At 37.8% G+C, this 23,429-nt stretch overlaps 1 protein-coding gene across 2 annotated transcripts in view; it reads right to left on the reverse strand.

Annotated features, from left to right (window-relative positions):
* ABCB4 (ATP binding cassette subfamily B member 4) overlaps positions 1 to 23,429 on the reverse strand; it is an 89,379-nt gene that overhangs the window by 41,093 nt on the left and 24,857 nt on the right. The window contains exons 9-15 of one of the 2 annotated variants that reach the window (XM_003782640.3): positions 22,762 to 22,933; positions 18,802 to 18,915; positions 17,474 to 17,584; positions 17,139 to 17,264; positions 14,501 to 14,704; positions 13,962 to 14,132; positions 4,639 to 4,800 (exon numbers count right to left, since the gene is read on the reverse strand). In XM_003782640.3, coding sequence (XP_003782688.1) covers positions 4,639 to 4,800; positions 13,962 to 14,132; positions 14,501 to 14,704; positions 17,139 to 17,264; positions 17,474 to 17,584; positions 18,802 to 18,915; positions 22,762 to 22,933 — 1,060 coding nt within the window. Of the gene's footprint in view, positions 1 to 4,638; positions 4,801 to 13,961; positions 14,133 to 14,500; positions 14,705 to 17,138; positions 17,265 to 17,473; positions 17,585 to 18,801; positions 18,916 to 22,761; positions 22,934 to 23,429 lie in introns of those variants that run through there. The other variant, XM_023518760.1, reaches the window with a different exon arrangement.

Genomic DNA, 23,429 nt, shown 5'->3' on the forward strand with positions numbered 1-23,429 from the left:
CCAGCCATGAGCATGGTATGTTTTTCCATTTGTTAACATCTTCAGCTATTTCTTTTCTTAGAGTTTCATAGTTCTCTTTATAGAGATCTTTCAAGTCCTTTGTTAGGTAAACTCCCAAATATTTCATCTTAGTTGGCACTACTGTGAACATAATAGAGTCCTTGACTATTTTTTTCAGCTTGACTATTGTTGGTATATATGAAGGCTACCAATTTATGAGTGTTGATTTTGTAGCCGGAGATGCTGCTGTATTCCTTGATCACTTCTAAGAGTTCTGCGGTAGAATCCTTGGTGTTTTCCAGAAGTATAATCATATCATCTGTGAAGAGTGAAAGTTTGATCTCTTCTGACCCTATATGGATACTCTTGATTGGCTTTTCTTCCCTAATTGCGATGGCTAAGCCCTCCATTACAATTGTAAAAAGCAGTGGAGACAATGGGCAACCTTGCCTGGTTCCTGATCTGAGTGGAAATGATTTCAGTTTAACTCCATTCAACACAATATTGGCTGTGGGTTTGCTGTAGATAGCCTAAATAAGTTTAAGAAATGTCCCTTCTATACCAATTTTCTTAAGTGTTCTGATCATGAAAGGATGCTGGATATTATCAAAAGCTTTTTCTGCATCAATTGAGAGAATCATATGGGCTTTGTTTTTTAATTTGTTTATGTGATGAATTACACTTATAGATTTATGTATATTGAACCAGCCTTGAGACCCTGTGAGAAAACCCATTTGGTCATGGTATATAGTTTGAAAGGTTTCAGCAGAGAGAACTACAGTCATTCTAATATTCTTCCCCTTGTAGGTTATGGTTTTCTTATGTCTGACTGCTTACCGTATTTTATCCTTCATATTAGCTTTGGCAACATTACTTGTAATGTGTCTAGGAGATGTCTTATTTGGGTTGAGTCATGCTGGGGTTCTGAAACTGTCTGTTATCTGAATTTCAGAATCTCTTGGCATGTCTGGAAAGTTCTCCTTCATTATCTCATGAAGTAGAACATCTGTGCCTTTCAAAGCAACCTTGCAGCCTTAAGGAATTCCTATAAGGCAAATATTAGTTTTTTTCGAATTATCCCAGAGTTCTCTGAGAGAATAATCCATTTTTGCTATCCAATTCTCTTCTTCTTTGAGTGTTCAAAAGCTTTGTCTTCAATATCAGAAATCCTTTCTTCTGCTTGCTCCATTCTGTTACTGAGGGATTCTACTGTATTTCTCAGATCTTTGAGGGCTGCAAGTTCTTGTCTCAATGTCTCAAAATCTTTGGTGATTTTGTCTTTGAATTTATTGAATGAATTCATTGAATTCTTGAGACAACTTTTGAAATGCTCCTTGAATTTCTAATTCCAACTTTACTTCCATTCTATTAATCTTATTTCAATCCAAATTCTAAATTCAATTTCTGACATCTCAGCCATTTGTTTATGAATGGAAGCCCTGTTGTGTCTGCCATGTTGCTCCTTGGGGGAGTTGATCTACTCTTGTTATTTATGTTGCTGGAGTTTTTCTGATGATTCTGCCCCCTGATTATTTTATACCATTTGGCTAGACGAGCTGGTAAGGTGAAGTTGGGTTGCAGGCTCCTGGAGTGGTGATTAAACAGCCCTTTGCTCAAAGAGCTGGGACTGTTGTCTGTACCTTTTCCCTTAGAGCTTTGTAAAGGACCTGTGCAGTGCTTTGGCCTGAGACACTGGGGACCTACTTGGTGTGGTGGGGCTAAGTGGCTCTGTCTTGTTTTCAGCTGGTCTCTGTCCTATCCTAGTGAATCAGTTACTCTGGGTTGAAGTCTCAACTGTGGAGAAATACACAATTGGTTAATTGTGTATTTTGTGTAGAAAAACACAATTAATATGCAATTAAGTCACCCTGCCCACAGGCAACAACTGGAAAAGGACAATCAAACCTTCTCACAACCACACACCCAGGGTACCACTTTGGATCATCCCCAGTTCAAGAGTTCCAAACCAATTGTCCCAGTCAGCACCTAGTATCAAGTGGGAGAGTTCAAAAGGTCTCCAGCTACTAGATAGCAGGGGTCTGCTGGTAGCTTGAATATGACTTGCTTTGGTGGTCTGTGGAAGGACTCACCCAGCAAATGAATTAGTCTGGGAAGGTTGATGCCTCCTTCCCCACCTTGTACCTCTGTCACATCCAGTCACTGGTAACCCTGCAGAGCTGTGACCCAGTTCCCTCCAATGAGCAGATGCTCCAGGGGTTTGTGCCTCCCTGAGTCACAGAGAGATCTCATGTCTCCTTGGCCATGCCACTGCACTCTGCCACCATCCAGCAGGGAGAGCTGAGGCCTGACAACCTCGGGTACTTAATGGAAGCTGGGACAGTTCATTCAGTTTTAGCCTCGCACTTGAGTGATGTTGCTGACACTTATATTTTCGCAGAATACATGTTTCTATCCCTTGTGGGCCATGTATATTCCCTTGTGGGCCAGGTGCTATTTGAGTTCACAGAAACTGTGACTCAGGCCCACCCTGTGCCACTGCATGGAGCTGGCACCTCTGTCTACACTGCACTCTGTGTTGGGGCGGGTGCAGTTAGAGCTCATGCTCAGCTCTCAATTCTTGCCTCTCACTGAGCTGGTGCAGTTGCTCCACCTGCTTTTGTCTCAGCTATGATCCCCTGGGGGCTGGGTGCTTCTTAAGCTCACTAAAGCAGCCCTTCTGACTTAGCCTTGCCCTGGGAGTATGTCATTTCTGTGCACACACATATTCTAGTCTCTGTCTTTACACCCTACCCAGGCAGCTACCACCTCAGGCATACCCTTTGCTCACTGGGCCTGCATTTTTGTCCTAGATCTGTTCTGCCAGTGGCTGCCACTGGAGAAGATGCCCTGCTTCCTCTGGTTGCCCAGAGAGGTGGGGAGTATCTCTCCAAAATATTCCCAGGAGTGTGAGCCCTATTGCTCTCGCCACTGCTGTTACTACTCTGTGCCATAGGGCACCGCCTCTCCTCCTGTATGGCTTCCCCAGTCCACCTTCTTCTCCTTACTCCCATCCCACAGAATCAGCATAGACCACACTTTGTCCACACCTCTTGAGAAAATACTCAAGAATCTGGACTCCATGGGCGACAGGCTTCCATACCTTGGGGTGAGAGTGGAGGGGAGTGCTGGAGTTCAGAATCGCAGGTAGAGAATACATACAGTTTTATGCCTGGCAGGAAAGCACCATGGCCCACAAGTAGGTCTTCTCTGGGGAAGATCAGAAGGTCTCTCCCATGGGATAAAATAGGAGGATATCTGAACTCTGCCCGCTTGTTTGTTGAAAGTATACTGTGAGCAGTTCTCATGGGGGAAGGGGACTCCCTTCTGCTTGGCAATGGATTTTGTACCTATTGTTTGTTTCCTAGGGGTTGCAGCTCACCTCAGCAGGGTTGATGTGCACTCTTCAACCTTCCCTCTTAGCTCAGCTCCAAACCATCAGCTTACTTGGTAAACTTCTATCCTTTAACTCTCCTTCTGGACAGGAGCCTCTATGGAAATCTGGCTCCAGTTGGCCATCTTGCCTCTGCTCCTCTTTAGTTCTTAAACATGTAACAACTTCTTATGGTAGATTTAATACTCCAAATGTAGAAACTAAGGCTCAGAAGAGTTGTTATTTGTCACAAAATGGGGCAAATTTTTTTACCTAACTTTTGACTCACATATTCTCACAGTGGCAATATTTAGAATATAGAAATACTGCAGACAAACCAAATATCTAACTTTAGAGAAATGACTAATTTTATACATTAATATAACAGACTGTTGAGTTCCTTTTAAAATGACAGTATCTGGTTGATGTATATATGAAATGTTAAGAAAAAAACCCCAAAATATGTGTTTATACCAATTACAGTTATAGCAAAGTAAATGATATACTTTTACAAACATAAGAATCATGTTCATAGAATATTTTTAGGATATTTATTTTGCTGAGTTGCTCAAGTGACTGAGCACAATAAAATGTCTGGTTTAATAATAAGACAAATCAATAATTATCAATATAACCTGTTTTAGAAGGTAGGGTGAATGATTGTTTTTTTGAAACCAAACTATTTACTTCCTACAGCCATAAATCTTGCTTTTAGTCTTACTAGCATCATCTAAGGACATTTTAAAATCACACAGGACCTCCCTAACCACTAGAGATCCTGGCTCTTCAAAGGGAACCCTGTGGAAGTGCTCTAAAAAAGTTGTCAGTTGGGAATGACTTCCCTATAATATTTATAGGGAATGACTTCCCTATAATATAATAATGCTAGTCTGTAGCATTACATGTAACTCAGACCTAGGGCTTCTCAGACAAGTGTGAAAACACATCTCTTGTTCTATGACTCCCACCACTCTGATCATCCCTAATCAAGCAGTAGAAAGGACCTGTTGCTTTGAACACATTCCCTAGCAACTAGGAATCTCTATTCTAAGGAATACATACATTCATCATGGATGTTGGCACTTTCTTTTATTTTCTCCTTGCCAGCCCCTCACAGCTTCTGAATTAAAGTCTCAGACGTACATTTTTAGGCATCTTCCTGAAGTTTCTGATTTCTCAGTATAACATTAGCTACATTATAATTTAATAATTTAAAGAATACTGTGTTAAGGAACAAACATCAGAAAAAAGTTCTGGGAAGCAGATACCTGCATGTCAACAAGTTTGGAGTACACCCCATCCTTCTTCATCAGCTCGCTATGGCTTCCTTGCTCCACAATGACACCATCCTCTAGCCCAGCAATAACATCTGCATTTCGGACTGTAGACAATCGGTGTGCTATCACAATGGTGGTTCTGCCTTCTCTGGCCTAAAGAGAAAAAAAAAACCACGGCGCATGAGGGTTACAGTAGTGACATACAGACAAACTATCAATTAACATGCACAATTAAGCACTTGTATGTATGCTGTTTGCAGCTGATGAGACAGCTGTTTATATTCCAGATCTCCATGTGTTTATAGCAAAGGCATCACTCTTCTATGAAAGATAAAAGTCAGACCTGAGGTCAGGAGCAGATGGTTGGTTGGTTTGGTATAAGGATAGATTATTCTGGAAGCCTATGGTAGTGTCATTATTTCATCAAGAAAACCAAAACAAACATATGACCATTCTTAAGTGTTTTCAGACTTGTGTGAGGAGCCCTAGCTCTGGGTCATGTGGAATGCAGGAGACTTTAGCAGAAATATTTTAGAGAAGTCATTGACTAGTGACAATTTTTTCCAGAGCACTTCTGTAGGGTTCATTTTGAAGAACTTGATCTTAACTATAATTTTGATGGACTAAATGCAGGTAGTTCAGGTGAAAATGTACTTTGGATCAAAATTATTGAAATCATGGGTTCAAAAACCATCTGATTTAGAATCTGCCAAGTAGGGCTAGTAACTTTGCTCTTTAACAAGCTGCTAGGTCAGTGGTTCTCAATCTTCCTAATGCTGCGACCCTTTAATACAGTTCCTCATGTTGTGGTGACCCCCCACCATAAAATTATTTTCATTGCTACTTTATAACTGTAATTTTGCTACTGTTATGAATTGTAATGTAAATATCTGATATGCAGGATGTATTTTCATTGTTACAAAGGGGTCACGACCCACAGGTTGAGAACTGCTGCTCTAGGTGAACTTTATGCATGCTAAAGTCTATAAATGTCCTCTCTAAGTAGTTCAGTGACCTCACATTTGCTTGGTGGCTTTATGAATAGCCACTTAAATCCTGGATAATGCCCATCAAATTATCAATGTTACATTATTAATAATGGCTAGTCTTTCTGACACTTGTTAGACCTATAAGGCCAACAGCTTCTTAAGCCCACTCCTATTCTAAGATAGTAAAATCATGTCATGAGGATGGTACTCACAGTATAGCCAAATTTACCTAAGTGTTAAAATACAAATTAAAAATGAAAGGCTAGATTCCTAATAGCCAAAAAGTGGGACGAATCCAAATGGTCATTAGCTGATGAACAGATAAACAAAATATAGGCTATCCCCATGATGGAATGTTATTAATATTAATTATAAATATTATTCCAAAAAAGTAATGATGTTTCATGCACATTACAACATAAATGAACCTTGAAAACACTGTGATATGTTAAAAAAAAAAGCCAGGGCTCGGCGCCTATAGCTCAACCGGCTAAGCCGCCAGCCACGTACACCTAAGGTGGCAGGTTCGAATCCCCAGCCCGGACCCGCCAAACAACAATGATGGCTGCAACCAAAAAATAGCCGGGCGTTGTGGCGGGCGCCTGTGGTCCCAGCTACTTGGGAGGCGGAGGCAGGAGACTCGCTTGAGCCCAGGAGTTGGAGGTTGCTGCGAGCTGTAATGCCACGGCACTCTGCCCAGGGGGACAGCTTGAGGCTCTGTCTCAAAAAAAAAAAAAAAAAGCCAGTCACAAAAGACTACTTATTGTATGATTCCATATACATAAAATGTCTAGAATAGGCAAACCCATAGAGACAGAAAGTAGACTCATGGTTGCAAAGAGCTGGGGTGAGGGTAGAATGTGGAGTGCCTGTTTTCTTTTTGGGGGGATAGTGAAAATGTTCTGGAATTAACATGGGTGATAATTATACAATCTTGTAAATATACTAAAACTCATTAAATTGTACATTTTTAAAGGGTGACTTTCATGGTATGTTATTTTTAATCTCAATTTTTAAAGGAAGAATATCCATGAAAACCCTAGAAAAAAAGTCAATGAGAAGGGATTATCTCTGATATTAGAATGCAAAAGCTACAGTGAGACCCAGTAGAAGCTAGCACAAGAATAGCCAATTTGATCAATAGAACAAAATGGAGAGCCCAGAAATAGATATAAAACATTTGATAATACAGCATATGATAAATATGGTATCCTCTATCAACAGGGAAAAGGTAAAGTATACAATAAATGGTAGTGAGACAATGGTGAAGCTACTTGAAAAAAAAAATGTGGTATTTCTGCTTTGCTCCTTACAATAAAATAAACCCAGATGAATCAAGTGTGTTTAAGTAAATATAAAAGAACCATTACTAAAAAAAAAAAAAAAAAAAAAAAGAGGCTAGAATATAGCTCTCTTGGACAAAATTTAAAACTATTCTTTGATTTTTAGTATATAAGCCCCAAAGAAACATTCATAAATATTTATTTACATGGAAATTGCATGGCTTTGTCCTCATTAGCCATATAGGAAGTACTCTAATTCACTGAATTATATCCATGATGCTAATGTGATGAATAAATTGCTAGTAATGACTATGTTACCATGATGATGATGGAGGTTGATGATATGTCAACATATCAATACAAAGGAACTAGAATCAGACTTATGAATGAATAACCAGTGTATAAGAGAAATAAAGTATGTGTTCTCTAAATTTAAAAGAAAGCAACTGTCCCCGATGACCAGAAAAATTGGCAAAGGGTAAAGTTTTGACACTAAGAATTTTTTCTTTTCAGAGCTCATTCAGACACCCCACTGATGACAAGACATTGGCAAAGAAATATCCTAGATTTGGGTGGCACCTGCAGCTCAGTGGGTGGGGCATCAGCTCCATATACCAAGGGTGGTGGGTTTGGAACCAGCCCTGGCCAAATTGCGGCATAAAAATAGCCGGGCATTATGACGGGCACCTATGGTTCCAGCTACTTGGAAGGCTGAGGCAGGAGAATCACCTAAGCCCAGGAGTTGGAGTCTGCTGTGAGCTGTGTAACGCCACAGCAATCTACCTAGGGTGACAGAGTGAGACTCTGTCTCTACAAAAAAAAAAAAAAAAGTAAAAATTTAAAAAAGAAATATCCTAGATTTAAGAACATCAACTGTTAAGAAATCTGGACCATCTACTCATTTGGGATGTGCAGGGATGAAAGGGAGGCCTGAACAATGGGAGTACTAATTCATCAGTCTTTCTGGAATGTCAGTAAAACAGCCTCACAATGAAATCTCTGGAATATTTTTTACAAAAGTCACCACTGAAGCTATCCTGTGACAGCTTCCACAGTGAGGGACTGTAACCACAGCCCTCTAGTATGATAACACCATGTGTGGGAATGTGCATGCAGGTATGGACTTTGTGATTATTGCCTTTCTTTAAAAAAATCAAAACACCAAATCTGCTATTATATTCCTTTTAAAGATATTATTTTGAACAACACATTACTTATCTTGACAAATAGTTGCTATCTATTGAACTGATAAGGTCATCATTGTAAAAAAAATTTTTAATGTAGACATGTATTTTCTCAATGAGCTGAACCATTGTATTCAATTCAGTCAATATTTAGCCTCTACTTTGTGCAAGGCATTGAGCTGGTGTAGTGACAAAAATAGGAACCTTTTGTTAATTCTGCCTTCGGGGGCTTTTATGCTTTCTGGGAGAGAGAAGGCATATAAATAAATAGCTAACTATAGTACGTTGGTGCCATATGACAAGTATTAGCAAATGTAGAAAGGATACACAAAAGAAAAGTAATATTCTTTTATGATGGGTAATTGGGTAGAAATAATAATAGATATAAACACTAATATATCTTTATGGTCCTCAGAGGCAAGACCATAAATTATAAAATTCAACTTTTCATGGTTAAAATGAAAGCTGATTTGTAACTCGGAATGACTGGCCAATTGACTGATTAGCATCATCTTAGGGAGTGTAGTAATAAGAATTTCTCTTTCAAAGATATGGCTTATTGTCTGAAAAAGTACCAAGTACCTTGCAGGGTGGAGCCAATTAGGGTAGATTACAAACTATTCCCATGGCAACTATGGTATATTGGATGTAGCCACAAACACTTTGCAGCTACTCCCATCCAGAGGTTGAACCTATTTTTCTATCTACTCGAATCTAGGCTGGTAAAGCTTTGTAACTTGTTTTGGCCATGAAAATGTGAAGGAAGGAATTGACAGTTATGCAATTTCTGGAGCCCAGACCTCATAAGACCTCACAACTTGGGTATCTGCCATCTTTGAATGTTACTCTGAAACTGTGATGTTTAGTTGCCCAGAGCAGATGTCGTGAGAGGTGTTGTGGAAGAAAACCAAGCTGCCTCATCAATGGCAATCTCCAACTGCCAGACCCATGAGGAAGGCCTTCTTGTGTTTTCGTTTTTGGTTTTTAAAATTTAAGATTATTAAGGGGGTACATACAATTTGATTACATAGTTTGCTCTTGTAAGGTGGTTTTGAAGTTGTGTCCTTCACCCAGGAATTGTGCGATGTACCAGTGCTATGTACCTGTTTGGTGGGAATTTACCCTCCTCCTCCCCCCATTTGAACTTTGTTGCATTATTATCACACTTGAGCATTAAGGTGCTGATCTACTAGCTCCAATTTAGTTCAGAGTACGTGTGATGTCTGTTTTTCCATTCTTGTGATAACTTCACTTAGGAGAATGGTCTCCAGTTCCATCCAGGTTATTAAAAAAGATGTAAGATCTCCATGTTTTTTATGACTGAGCAATATTTCATAGTATACATATGATGCAATTTTTTAATCCATGCATGTATTGAAAGGTATTTGGGCTGTTTCCATGACTTTGCAATTATGAATTGTGCCACTATAAACATTTGAATGCAGGTATCTTTACGATAAAATGCCTTTTTTTTCCTTTGGGTAAATACCCAGTAGTGGGATTTACTAGCTTGCAGTTCCAAACACTGTATGAGTATATTCCTTTTTCTCTGCACCCACATCAGCATCTGTTGCTTTGGGACCTTATGATGTGGCATTCTCACATGGGGTGAGGTGATACCTCAATGTGTTTTTGATTTGCATTTCTCTGATAATTACAGATAAGAAGCATTTTTTCATATGTTTATATTGGCCATTAGTCTATCATCATAGGAAAAGTTTCTACTCATTTCTCTTGTCCATTTTTTAATGGGGCTGTTTGATCCCTTCTCGTTGATTTGCCTGAGTTCTTTATAGATTCTGGTTATCAGCCCCTTGCTGGATGTGCAGCATGCAAATATCTTCTCCCATTCTGTAGGTTGGCTTTTTGCTTTATTGATTGTGTCCTTAGCTGTGCAGAAACTTTTTAACTTAATCAGGCCCATTTATTTATTTTTGTTGTTGCTGTGATTGCCAGTGGGGTCTTCTTCAAAAACTCTTTCCCTATGCCACTATCATTAAGAGTTTTTCCTACACTTTCCTCTAGGATTTTTTATAGTTTCATGTTTTAGGCTTTCTTTTTTTTTGCAGTTTTGACCAGTGCCAGGCTTGAATCCGCTACCCCTGGTATATGGGGCTGGCGCCCTACTCCTTGAGCCACAGGCACTGCCCGTTTTAGGCCTTCTTGAACATTCCAGCCTAACTGACCCTGGGTTGAAGTAAGGCTAAGAAAAAAACAACAGATTTGTGAGAAGTAAAAGTTGTGTTTTAAGCCACTATGGTTTGGTGTAAAGCAACAAATAAAGAAATTGGTAATTAGATTGGAATGCTGCTGTAACAAAAACCTAAAACATGTGACATTGGCCTTGGTATGGAGTGGCAGATGGTGGCTGGAAGGGACGTGAGAAAACTGTCAGTGAGGACTGGAAGAAGAGTAAGGGAATTGTTCTCGGAAGCTGGAAATGGGGTAACCTCAATTACATATCCTTGGAATAACTGACAAAAGTGCTTCCTGTGGTAACTTGGAGACAATGAACCTAATGAACTTGCACACCTGGATAAGGATATTCCAGACTTTTCTAAACAGAATACTAAAAGGCCACCTGGATTCCTATAGCTGAAGGGAGAGAAGAAGAAGTTAACAAATGACTCATCTGGGTTGCAAGGAAGATTTAGAGGCAATATAGGAGATGCCAGTACTTGCTGGGTTGGAAAATGATGTAGCTCATCATTCAGTGAAATGAGGGCACAGATGGAATCTGAGTATGGGTATAAGAGTTTTGGTTAAATTCTCTAACAGGTTTAAGGCAGAGTCTAATGGACACTTTCAGTAACCAAAAACAAACAAACAACAACAACAAGAAAACCCTAAACCAGTGGCTTCTAGGACACTAAAGGGTTTTCTCATGGCAGCTTAACCTGAGCCCAAAATAGAGAGGGGCTCCTCTCGAAAAAAATCGTAGGTGTTAGCTTTTGGGGTATAACTGAAGCACAGTCAGATTCTAATTAAACACACAAAGTCTTTAAGAGAGTCTGTCAGCTTAGACTAAAAGAGACTGAAAAATTTCATAATAAAAAGGGCCCCCAAATTCTATGGGCAGAAAGCATACCGAGAAAGCACACAGGTCTTTTCTTATGTTACAGGGAAGATCTCTCAGATGGAAGATAAGATATAAGAGCCAGAACTAAGGAGAACAATGGACCAGGGAACCCACTCCTAGGGGTGGAGCAGAACTGGGCCTTAAGATTTAATCTGTTTCCTAGAGTAGTGGGGTAATTGGCAACATGGACCTGACTGCATTTCACAATTGCTGTGGCCAAGTGACTGCTATGTGTATCCTGTTCTACTCCTTTTTGAATGACAGTGATTATCCTGTCTCTGCAGCACCATTCTATTTTGGCTGTATGTGGGGAAGAGAAATTGCCTTTTTAACTCATAGATCTATAGATCAGCATGACCTGAATATGAAGAACCGTAAGCACCACATGCAGATCTTCAGACACTTGACTTTGATCCTGATGTTATAATTGTACAAACATTTGAAAAGTCTTAGGAAGAGAAGAACTTTTTTTTTGCAGGTGGGAAAAATATAAATAATTGTGACAAACAGAATGTGGTAAAAGTGACACTGTATGAGTTCTGTCTTTACCTCCTGGATACACTGCCCTGAAACTTCCACGTCTCAAAAGCTAACCTGTTGTGTGAGTATGAGTGTGAGATGCCACATGGAGGAGAACTGAGATGCCCAGCCAACAGGCAGGCTGTGACTGAGGCTACTTTAGACCATAAAGTCAGCCCTCCTGGTAAACACTGCCATGAGGTCAGGTAAAAAGAGAAGAGGATATACTCAGCTAACACACAGAACTGTTTTAAGTTTGAATTCAAGATAGTTTGCTATGCAGCAATCGGTAACCCATTCAGCAACCAATACAACTAACAGTAATTTTGGTAATGGTAATCTCCACATTAATAGCAGCCACCAACCATATCAAGTGTTTCCCATGTGCTAATAATGCAGTTATCTGTTTTTTTCTTTTCAAGAATCCTATAACACCATTTCTGTCCAACTTTCCCTATTACTTTAGGGATGTGTCAGGCTTAGAGAATTTAATTTGCCCAAGGTCACCCAGCTAGAAAGGACCAGAGCCAGGACTCCAATCCCAGCCTATCTAACAAGAAAGCTTGTGCTCATTTAACTACCCCTCTACTGCTAATGTGTTTTTTTTTTTAAACCATTTTAAAAAATTGAGTGATTTTTCAGCTATTTTTAAAGTAGATATGTAAAAGGTTATAAACTGAGGAGTGGACCATGCTCCTACAGAACAAAAAGAAATTGCTAAAATTGAGTGAACTGACATGTCCAAACAGGAATTAAAACTTGAAAGGCTATAATTTTTCTGGCAGAGGTCATATCATGAAAAACAACATCTCTAATATATATTCTTTCAGCACACCAAGAGTTAATACTGTACATTGAATATTTATATTCTGGAAAGCACTAGACCCTCTAGGGCTGAATAGGACTTACTGGGTTTTTTTTAGTAAATATCTCTTATTTTACTTGACTTTATCCAAAAAAGTCTATGTCAATACATGAATGTCTATTTATATATTTTAAGTTAAAATTGACAGTTCAATTTATGCTAAGACCATTTTTATGTCTTAAGTCACTTCTGATTACCCAGCCAAATACCAGTCTTACATTTATTACATTTTGGTTCCTTAATATTATGATTTAATGTACATGAAAGTAAAATAATTCAGTGTAGAAATTTGTGAGGAATAATTGTTGTTTCATTAATCATTATTAAATTAAATTACATAAAATAAGCCAAAATACTAATTTAATAAACCATGATGTATTGATTAATTTTACAGCAATAAAAGTCAGTTTGTTTACGTAACATTCAGACATAAACTTTCCTGAGAAAATAAGGTTCATATAACTTGTTTCTAAAATTGTGGGAAGAGGTACTTTGGCTAAAATTTGTTAAGGAATTTGGGCACATTTTATTACTAAACTTTCTTAAATCAATTATTTATCATATTTACATGCTTAAAGACTCATTCCTAAGTTGCCATCTGACTCTGGTGTTTACACTGCGTTGTTAATACAGACAGATGACATCAGCATTAACTCCAAAAGCCTACCAAGATAAGACTCTTCCTGGGATATATCAGCTTAGAAAAGATGCTAGTGGAAGACTTAGAAATATTTGAGCATGACAATGAGTTCAACATCTTTAGAATGTGTTGCTTCTTTATATGCTTAGGCAAATATGCAAGTTGAATTTTATTTCCAGAAAAGCATCTTATCACCTTTATGAATAAATATAGATGATATTACTGTCTACAAAATAGAGTATTTTTAATTATTTCAGTTGGACCAGTGTTTGGGTAACCAGATTTCTTCTTTCTTTCTTTCTTTTTTTGGCTAGGGCTGGGTTTGAACCTACCACCTTTGGCATATGGGGTCAGCCCCCTACTCCTTTGAGCCACAGGCACCACCCTCTTTATTTTTTTCTTTTTGATATATTTTAACACAACCACTTTTTTTAAAAATATGTCTTTGCAGTCCTTTTCAACGCAATTGCTTTTGATGAAAGCAATAGCCCATATGTAAGAAAAAAAAAAGCTAAATGGTTCATTTCACAGGCCTGGATCTGCGCTCACTGCACCAAGGTCACACAGCAAGCCAGGACCATTCTCCTATCTCTGCAGACAGTGTAAGGTGACAGAAAGGAGAAATCAATAAAGCTCCATGAACAGCTTCATTTGCTGTTCTGTTTATGTTTCTCAATCCAGACGCCCAAAGTATTGGCAAGAATTTTCAATAAGTTTTCAATGTGCTGGCCTTAGAGTGTCTAGGGTCTACTGACCTTATCCAGAGCTGCCTGAACCTCTGCTTCACTTTCAGTGTCCAAGGCTGACGTGGCCTCATCCAGCAGGAGGATCTTGGGGTTGCGGACCAGGGCACGGGCAATGGCAATCCTCTGTTTCTGCCCTCCACTCAGCTGGGCCCCTCTCTCTCCGACCAGGGTGTCAAATTTCTACAACACAGAAAACATGCAAGAGCTCTTTAAGTATTTTAAGTAAAAAGGGCTAGGGATTTTATAGAGCTACCTGAAGACAACTGGGAGCTGTATCTTGACTATCGTAATGTACCATAAATTATTATAAATGAAAACCAAATTTTTAAAAACTGCAGCCGCATTCTGTATAACGTTTTTTAGTTCTCAGGTGCTAGGCTCTACTCCTTAAATCCCTCACTAAGTCATTCAAGGATCTTACCTAGCAAAGTTGGACAACCCTGCATCTCAAACATATTGAAGTGGTTAAACCTTCAATAGAGAAATGAACTCAGTCCAAGGAGGTGAAATTCTAATGTTGAAGACAATTGAATTACCAGAGCCTTTACCTGTGGTAGTTTCATGATAAACTCATAGGCATTGGCTTCTTTGACAGCTTTCTTTATCTCATCCATGGTTACATTTCCACGGCCATAACGGATATTTTCAGCAATTGTGGTAGAAAATAGCACTGGCTCCTGACTCACCACTCCAATTATTTCCCTCAGATACCTCACGTTGAAGGTCCTAATATCCTGCCCGTCAATGTTAACCTGAAAGAAAGAAACAATTCATATTAGACATTTTAAACAATCTGATATCTAAGGTATCAGGACTATTTAATTTGTTATAAAAAGTCTTAGCTAATACTTATTTCAGTGGTTAGATATAACAAACAAAAATGCCAATAAGAATAAAAACAAAAAGCTTCTGCTCACTTCTGACATTTATTTTCTTACAGTTTTTTCATAAATGGATTATTCTTCATACACTATTTGGAGTTGTATATTTTTGGCATACTATTATTTTTACTTGCCAATATTAAATTTAAATAAAAATGCCCACTTGCCTACCTAATGTACATATCATTTTGATGGAATTATGGTATTTTGCTATTTTAATGAAGCATAATTTACTTTATTTCCTAACTTTTAGACATTTGGCTGCCTTCAAAAATTAGTAAAAGTAGAGAATAAACAAGTTAAAGAATATGATATATTGTTAACAATTGATAACAATTGTTTATGTGTACAATGACTGGTTATTTGCTGGGCAATTTTTGCTTGTTGAATAGACAATTCTTTAAAAATATTTTAACGGTTTATAATGTCAGTAGTAATATATAAATATATTTGCTTTATTATGATTTATTAGCATTGGGTTTTTTATTTACTCTGTCTTTTTCTAATTAATAGATATGAGGTGATAGCTTGTATCTGTTTTCATTTGTATATCTTTATAAGTAAAGCAGACCATTTCTTAAAATTTTTTCCAAATCTGTATTTATTCTCAAAAGATTTGCATGATCATATCCTATAATAAACAAGATTACCTTCACAGATTTATATTCATTTCTCAAATATTAAGTATAATACTTTTTCTATATATCGTAAATCTTTGCTCCAATTATCATTGCTTTCTTTTATTACTGTTTTATTTTATTTTTTTTCTTTTTGAAACACAGTCTCACTCTGTTGCCCCAGGCTAGAGTGCCGAGGTATCAGCCTAGCTCCTAGCAAACTCAAACTCCTAGGCTCAAGTGATCCTCCTGCCTCAGCCTCCTGAGTAGCTGAACTACAGAGGCTTGCCATTATGCCAGCTAATTTTTCTACTTTTGGTAGAAACAGAGTCTCACTCTTGCTCAGCCTGGTCTTTTATCGTGGTTTTATTGACAAAGGAAAGAGGCTTACGGTAAAGCTGAACTAATCAACTATGCCATTTCTTTTGTAATTCAGTGGTAATAAATTATTAAATCATTATGTGAACACTGACTATCTCTGAGTATAGAATTTCTGAAGACCTTTTTGTTCTGCTGACATATATTTTCTGAGAAAACATTTATTATTCCAACAATAATAATAATAGATATTGTTAGATTACTTATCCTCAGTGGTAGTATTTTACTAGGTTCTTTTTTAAAAATATAGGAAAATATTTACTTTTGAACCAACCTAGAGTTTACTTTAGTAAATGAGGATGGGCTTATCTTTCTGCATAGTAATATCAGATTTTTTCTAAGAGTATTTACTAATTTTATTAAGTAAAATAAGTAAATCATTTCATGTAGCGTAGTAAACTTTGTATTCATTTATTCCTGAGATCTCTGTTCCATCCCAATGCTTTTAGATGCTTTTTGGTTTTCTTTTCATTTTGTAATCTTTTGTTTTCACAATTGCTGTGATCCATGTATAATGAATTTTAATATCAGGTAAACTCAGTGCTCTAAACTTGGGACAACTGGGGAAACTCTGAATGTAGACTGTGGACTAATATTGCATTAATGTTAAATTTACTGAATTTGATAATTGTTTTATGGTTATATAAGAGAACTGTCCTTCTTCTTAGAAAATGTATTCTGAAGTATGATATAATATTCATATACATACCCAGAGAAACAAAAGATAATAAACCAAGTAGATCAAAATATAAACAATTAGTAAATTTTAGATGTAGAGTATAAGTGAGTTCCCTGTTTCAATTTTCTGTAAGTTAAAATTCATACCAAAATATTTAAGTGGTAAAAATAATGGCCATTATTGTCACCCATGTTTTCATAAGTTTCTTAAGAGACTATCCCACTGTCCCCTTTTGCTATTCCAAAGTTTAAGAAAACTCAATTGTCTTTAATGAATTTAATTGCTGTCCTAAAATAATCTGGTGACCCTAATTGTTAACAATTGCTATACAGAATATGTTTGATCAAACCCAATAACTCTTTGATAATAATTCTCTCAGTAGTTCGGATCACTATTTTCCGGTAATTTATGGGTTATGAAAAGTTTAATTGGAACAGAATAGAATTGCCTAGCTTGTATTGTCTTTAAACCATTCCAAAGGTATGACTGCATTATCCATATGCATTGCAATTCTGTAGCCTCTTTATAAAAACTGGATTCACAAGCAGATTTGTTACTAAAAAAACTAATTTCAAGGGGCCAGTTGGTATCCAGCACCCCCACTTTAAAGAACTTGGTTCTTCCCACTTACCGTACCCTCATCAGGGTCATAGAGCCTCTGTATCAGCTGGATCATGGTACTTTTCCCACAGCCACTGCTTCCAACCAGAGCCACCGTCTGCCCACTCTGTACTTTTAGGTTGAGGCCCTTCAGGATCTGTGAGGGAAATGAGAAAAAGGACACATTTCATAATAAAGCTCTAAAAAGAGAGTAATTCACTTCCATTTGAAAAAATGTATCAAATAAGGAAATATAACCCCTATAGAAAAAAGCATGTACATATCAAAATAATAGAGACTTTATTCTTGGAGATAATTAAACAATCAATCTGAGTTAGGAATTCCTATAAATATTATGTACAGTACCTTGACATTAGCTCGAGCAGGATAAGAAAAATGAACATCATTGAACTCCAAATTCCCTTTGATGCTGTCTGGTTTGTGTCCTCTCTCTGAAAAACTGTCAATTTTAGGATTCTAAATAAAACAAAATTTAATGACTATTCTATTATAGGACAAACAATTGCATTTTTAAGGAATATGATTCAGTAAATTCCAAAAACAGGACTCAGAATGGCACAATCTCCCTCACGTGAGACAGATCCCCAGGTAAAGACTGTGTGTGTACCTGTGTATCTGTATATAATGTTGTTTAAGGAAATATCCCTTTTCAGATAAAAGGCTTTTCCTGGAAAGCACATAAGAAATATTCTATTTCATTTCACACAGTATTTCACTTTAATTTTTTGGCATGTCTTCATAAATTTTCTAAATGGCCAGATATGCATATTTACACAACTGCAATAACAAAAACATAACATAATTGATATAGCCAGGCATGTCCAGCATTTAGTGGAAATTATTCCTAATTAATAAAGGTAATAGATCGGGTTGAGAAGACTAATTGATTGATTACCAGAAAATATTTAGGAACAATGCAAACTTTCAAATATATTCAGAAGCTGAGCACTTTTTCCATGTCTTGGATCAATAAAAAAGGAAATGTGGCTTAGATTAAATTATAAAACTTCAGTTATCTGCTTTACACTTTATCTGAGTGGCATATTTGGCATGTCAAAACTATTTTCTTTTTCACTGTAGTCAGTTCAATTTAGTCAATATAGTTGATTTAAAATCATACCAAGCACGCAGGGATAATTTTGGGGAAGGTCAACCTATAGCAAAATATACAGTCAATTTCGCCCCCCATCCTATCCCAAATAAAAATCATAATCTTGGGGCAGCGCCTGTGGCTCAAGGAGTAGGACGTGGCCCCATATGCCAGAGGTCATGGGTTTAAACCTGGCTTCAGCCAAAAACTGCAAAAAAAAAAAAAAAGAAAAAAAAAAAAGAAATCATAATCTCGGTTTGACTACAACATGAAAGAAATAAAGAGAAAAACTAGGAAGAGAAACATTTCTGCTCGGTACTGTATTAATAACATACTAGTGCAGACGAACTTTTCCAAAATGAGATCAGTGTTATATTATCTAAAGTAAACTTGCAGAAATATCAATGAGGCATTTTTGTTTCATTCATTAGTAAAAGGAGATCATTAATTTCGTATAACTAAATTTTACTGTAGTCAGGACAATTTAGTCAACATAGTTGATGCAAAACTATATAATGGAAAGCCAGATTTAATTCTCTAAGCCTCGAAGACTTTTTCAGCATTAAAGTAATATCTGACTTACATTATCAATAATATCAAAGATGGCATATGCAGCTCCTCTTGCATTGGCAAACGCATCAATACACGGTGCGGCCTGACCAACACTGAAAGCTCCTATGAGGATTGAAAAGAAGACCTGAACAAAAGAACATGAGGGAAAGTTAGAAATCATGTTCTGCCGTCTACAATATGAATTTTTTTAAACATACTACACAAAAGATTGGATTTAGGTTTATACTTTAAACATTTTTTTTTTTTTTAGTAAAAGAGCAATATTTATAAGGTTCATGAAGCATTTCATTGCCCAAATGGGTTTCTCTGACCTCAAAAATAATTTGTCTCAATCTCCAAACTATCTGTTGCTCTTCCCATTCAGGTATACATTTATTTTGTTGAATCTGAAGCTAATGCCACCATGGAGAAACATTTTCCATCAGTATTGTTATTCTGTCCTAGATGATTCCTCTGACTCTGACGGAATTACACAGAATGTTCAATATGAAACATGGTAGATTTTGGCCTCATGGAATTTTCCTAAGAGAACACCATTTTATAAATATATATACAGACACACGTATATATACATATATATACCCATACATGTATGTATTCATTTATAAGATTTATAATATGAAAAGTAATAGTTCATACATTATTAAACACTAAATCACTCCCATGTGCACCGTTTATTAATTCCTTTACATCAGCAGTTCTCAACCTTTTTGGCATCAGGGGCCAGTTTCATGGAAGACAATTTTTCCATGGATGAGGACAGGGTAGGTATGGTCTCCAGATGACTTAAGCACATTGCATGTATGTGTGCTTTATTTCTAGTATTATTATTACATAGTAACATGTAATTAAATAATTATACACCTCACCATAATGCAGAATCAGTGGGAGCCCTGAGCTTGTTTTCCTGAAAGTGGACTATCCCATCTGGGGGTGACAATGATGTTCAAAGTGTGTTGTATGTGTCCTCAGCTCCACCTCAGATGACCAGGCATGAGATACTCACAAGGGGCGCTTACCCTAGATCCCTTACATGATCCCTTACAGTGGAGTTCATGCTCCTGTGAGACCCTAATGCCGCCAATGATCTGACAGGGAGAGGAGCTCAGGTAGTGATGTGAGTGACGAGAGCCCACAGGGAGTGGGTGTAAATGCAGATAAAGCATCTCTTGCTTACCCTCCAATCACCTCCTGCTGTGTGCCTCAGTTCCTATCTGGCCATGGACAGTTTTGGTCCTTGGCCCGAGGTTGGGGACCGCAGCTTCATGTGGTTAACACTTTTCCCTTCATATTTTTTTTTCACTATGAAAATGAATTGATAGAAAAGCCCAGAATATACCTTCAAGAATTTCGACAATACACACAGCATAACTTAAAAGAGAAAAGCATAGATATGAGAAATTACTCTTTTCTCTTTGAGGATGGTAACAATTCTATATATAGTTTGGCTTTTCTCAAAAGATAGTAACATTTCATATGCCCCAAACCCAGATATCAGTTTGTCAGTATCTTGTCTATTACGTACAGTATATAGATATGACCCAGTAAGAAAGAAAAAAATATCTCCACCAAAACAAATGTTACAAAGCTAATGCAATAGAGCCCCTGTCCTTTATGCAGAGGGCTTTGCTTGGACCCCTTTACTGGGGAACTCTCGGCACTCTCAGCCCTACAGAAGAGTGTCATCATCCACATACTCAAATAGGAAACTAAAGCCAGACAGGACAAACTCATCACACAAGGTGAATGGCACAGTCAGGATTCAACCTCCCTCCTTCATAAAACATCAGTAGGAAATGAGGAAGTGAAGAAAGGTAGAATGCTTCTAAACTGACAGCCAGAGAGGAGAAGCGAAGTGGGAAAAACAGACTTAGCAATAACAAAAGCTCATCCAGCCACAGCCCTCAACCCCTAAATGAAGTCTGAAGATACCACAATACAAAACATTTTGAAAATATTAATTTTCATAATTTGACCCTAAGTCATCATCCAAGAACCAAATTATGATCAGCATCCTCTGTTTAGGAATATTGGGAAGTACAGGTTTTAAAATATTTCTATTTAAATGGGTTACATGTTATTCTGATTGTCCACTGACATGGAAGATGATTAACAAAGTTTTACTAGTTTGTAAAAAAAGGTTACAAAAGGGCCAGGCACAGTGGCTCGCGCCTGTAATCCTAGCACTCCAGGAGGCCAAGGTGGGTGGATTGCCTGAGCTCAGGAGTTCCAGACCAGCCTGAGCAAGAGCAAGACCCTGTCTCTAAAAATAGCAGGGTGTTATGGCAGGGGCCTAGAGTCCTAGCTATCAGGAGGCTGAGGCAAGAGAATTGCTTGAGCCCAAGATTTTGAGCTATGAGACCAATGGTGACAAAGTGAGACTGTCTCAAAAAAAAAAAAAAAAAAACAGGTTACAAAAATGTACATATAACATGTTTATTAAAAAGGTTACAAGAGGGCACGGTGCCTGTAGCTCAGCAGGTAGGGAGCCAGACACATACACCGGAGCTGGCAGGTTTGAATCCCCAACGACTACAACCAAAAAATAAAAATAGCTAGGTGTTCTGGTGGGCACCTGTAGTCCCAGCTACTTAGGAGACTGAGGCAAGAGAATTGCTTGAGCCCAAGAGTTTGAGGTTACTGTGAGCTGTGACACCACGACACTCTACCCAGGGCAACAAAGTGAGAGTGTGTCTCAAAACAAAAACAAAAAAACAAACAAAAAAAAGAAACAAGGTTATAAGAGGTATCTATAATATGTTTCCCATTTTGAAAGAAAAAAATGTGTGTATACACAGAAAATGATCTGGAAGAAATATGCCAAAAATGATCATTAAACATATGTAAATTATTAGATTAGACTATAAGTAATTTTAATTTTAAAGATTCTATGTTATAATCCTTTGTATAATTAGTATACATTACTTTTATTATCATAAAATGGAACTATATTCTTTTTTTTTTAGAGACAGAATCTCACTTTGTCACCCTCCGTAGAGTACTGTGACGTCACAGCTCACAGCAACCTCCAGCTCTTGGGCTTAGGTTATTCTCTTGCCTGAGCCTCCCAAGGAGCGGAGACTACAGGCGCCTCCCATGCTCCTGGCTATTTTTTTGTTGCAGCTTGGCCAGGGCCAGGTATGAATCCACCACCATTGGTATATGGGGCCTGGCGCCCAACTCACTGAGCCACAGGTGCCGCCCAAAGCTATATTTATTTTGATAAAGAAAAACAGCCAGGTATTGTGGTTCATGCCTATAATCCCCATGCTTTGGGAGGCTAATGCAGGAAGATCACTTGAAGCCAGGAGTTTGAAATCAGCCTGGGCAACATAGTAAGTTGCCACCCTATGAAAAGCAGAAAAATTAGCCAGGTCTTTTGATATGCTCCCACAGTCTCTGCTACCAAGGAAGGTGAGGCAGATGAACCATTTGAACACAGGAGTTTGAGGTTGTGGTGAACTATGATGATGCCACTGTATTCTAACTCAGCCTCAGAGTGAGACCAAAAAAAGAAAAAAAAAAAGAAAAAGAAAAGAAAAACAAACACGTACGCAACTTCTCTTTTTATATTTGAGATAGCTGATATTTTAAGTGATGTAAATTTAATGTTCTCTTTTACAATGACCTACAATAAAAATGTTTACTTTCTTATATAAGAAACTTAAAGCAGAGGGAGGAGGACTTCAAATTTGTTCATCCATAATTTATTTCATCTTTATTTCTTTTCATATGTTGTACACATTTCTCACATGCTCTAACCACAATCTTTTTCCTTGCCCACAGTCATAATTATGCCTTGTATATTCTAGAAAGCCAGCTCTGCCCACAGATAGAGCAAAGATTCATCAAAAGACTAAAACCTATAATCATGCTCATCCTGCAAAAAGGAGGGAAATGAAAGAACAGAGAAGGTAGATGGAGAAACCATACTTTCAGAGGCTTCATAAATATTAGGAAATCTACTTACTGTCATAGCATTTCCAATAGTATATTCTTTTGATATAACTAGAGTGGATCCATACCAGAAGGCCAGAGCATATGACGCATATATTAACAGGAAGGCGATGCCCATGGAAATGTTTGCTGAAATAGCTTTTTTAATTCCAATCTCTTTGGCTTTTTCTAAGTGTTTCTTATACCTACCAGAAAACAAGAGAGGAAATGTTAAAATGAAGAATAATGATGTATAATCTCATCTCTTTGTTTGGATGTTTTTTTTTTGTTTTTTTTTTTTTTGAGACAGAGCCTCAAGCTGTCCCCCTGGGCAGAGTGCCATGGCATTACAGCTCACAGCAACCTCCAACTCCTGGGCTCAAGAGAGTCTCCTGCCTCAGCCTCCCAAGTAGCTGGGACCACAGGCGCCCGCCACAACGCCCGGCTATTTTTTGGTTGCAGCCATCATTGTTGTTTGGCGGGTCCGGGCTGGGGATTCGAACCCGCCACCTTAGGTGTACGTGGCTGGCGCCTTAGCCAGTTGAGCTATAGGCGCCGAGCCTCTTTGTTTGGATGTTTAAGTATTAATAACAAAGCCATCAGGGTAATAAACCCATAGTAAGACCCAGCCTTCTGGAATTGAACCATTCAGGATCAGCCAAGATTAGAATACATCCAAGCCTTCTTCTCCTTACTGGCCTG

Source organism: Otolemur garnettii, unplaced genomic scaffold (assembly GCF_000181295.1).
Source record: "Otolemur garnettii isolate 467f Iridium unplaced genomic scaffold, OtoGar3 scaffold00005, whole genome shotgun sequence".
Taxonomy (NCBI): domain Eukaryota; kingdom Metazoa; phylum Chordata; class Mammalia; order Primates; family Galagidae; genus Otolemur; species Otolemur garnettii.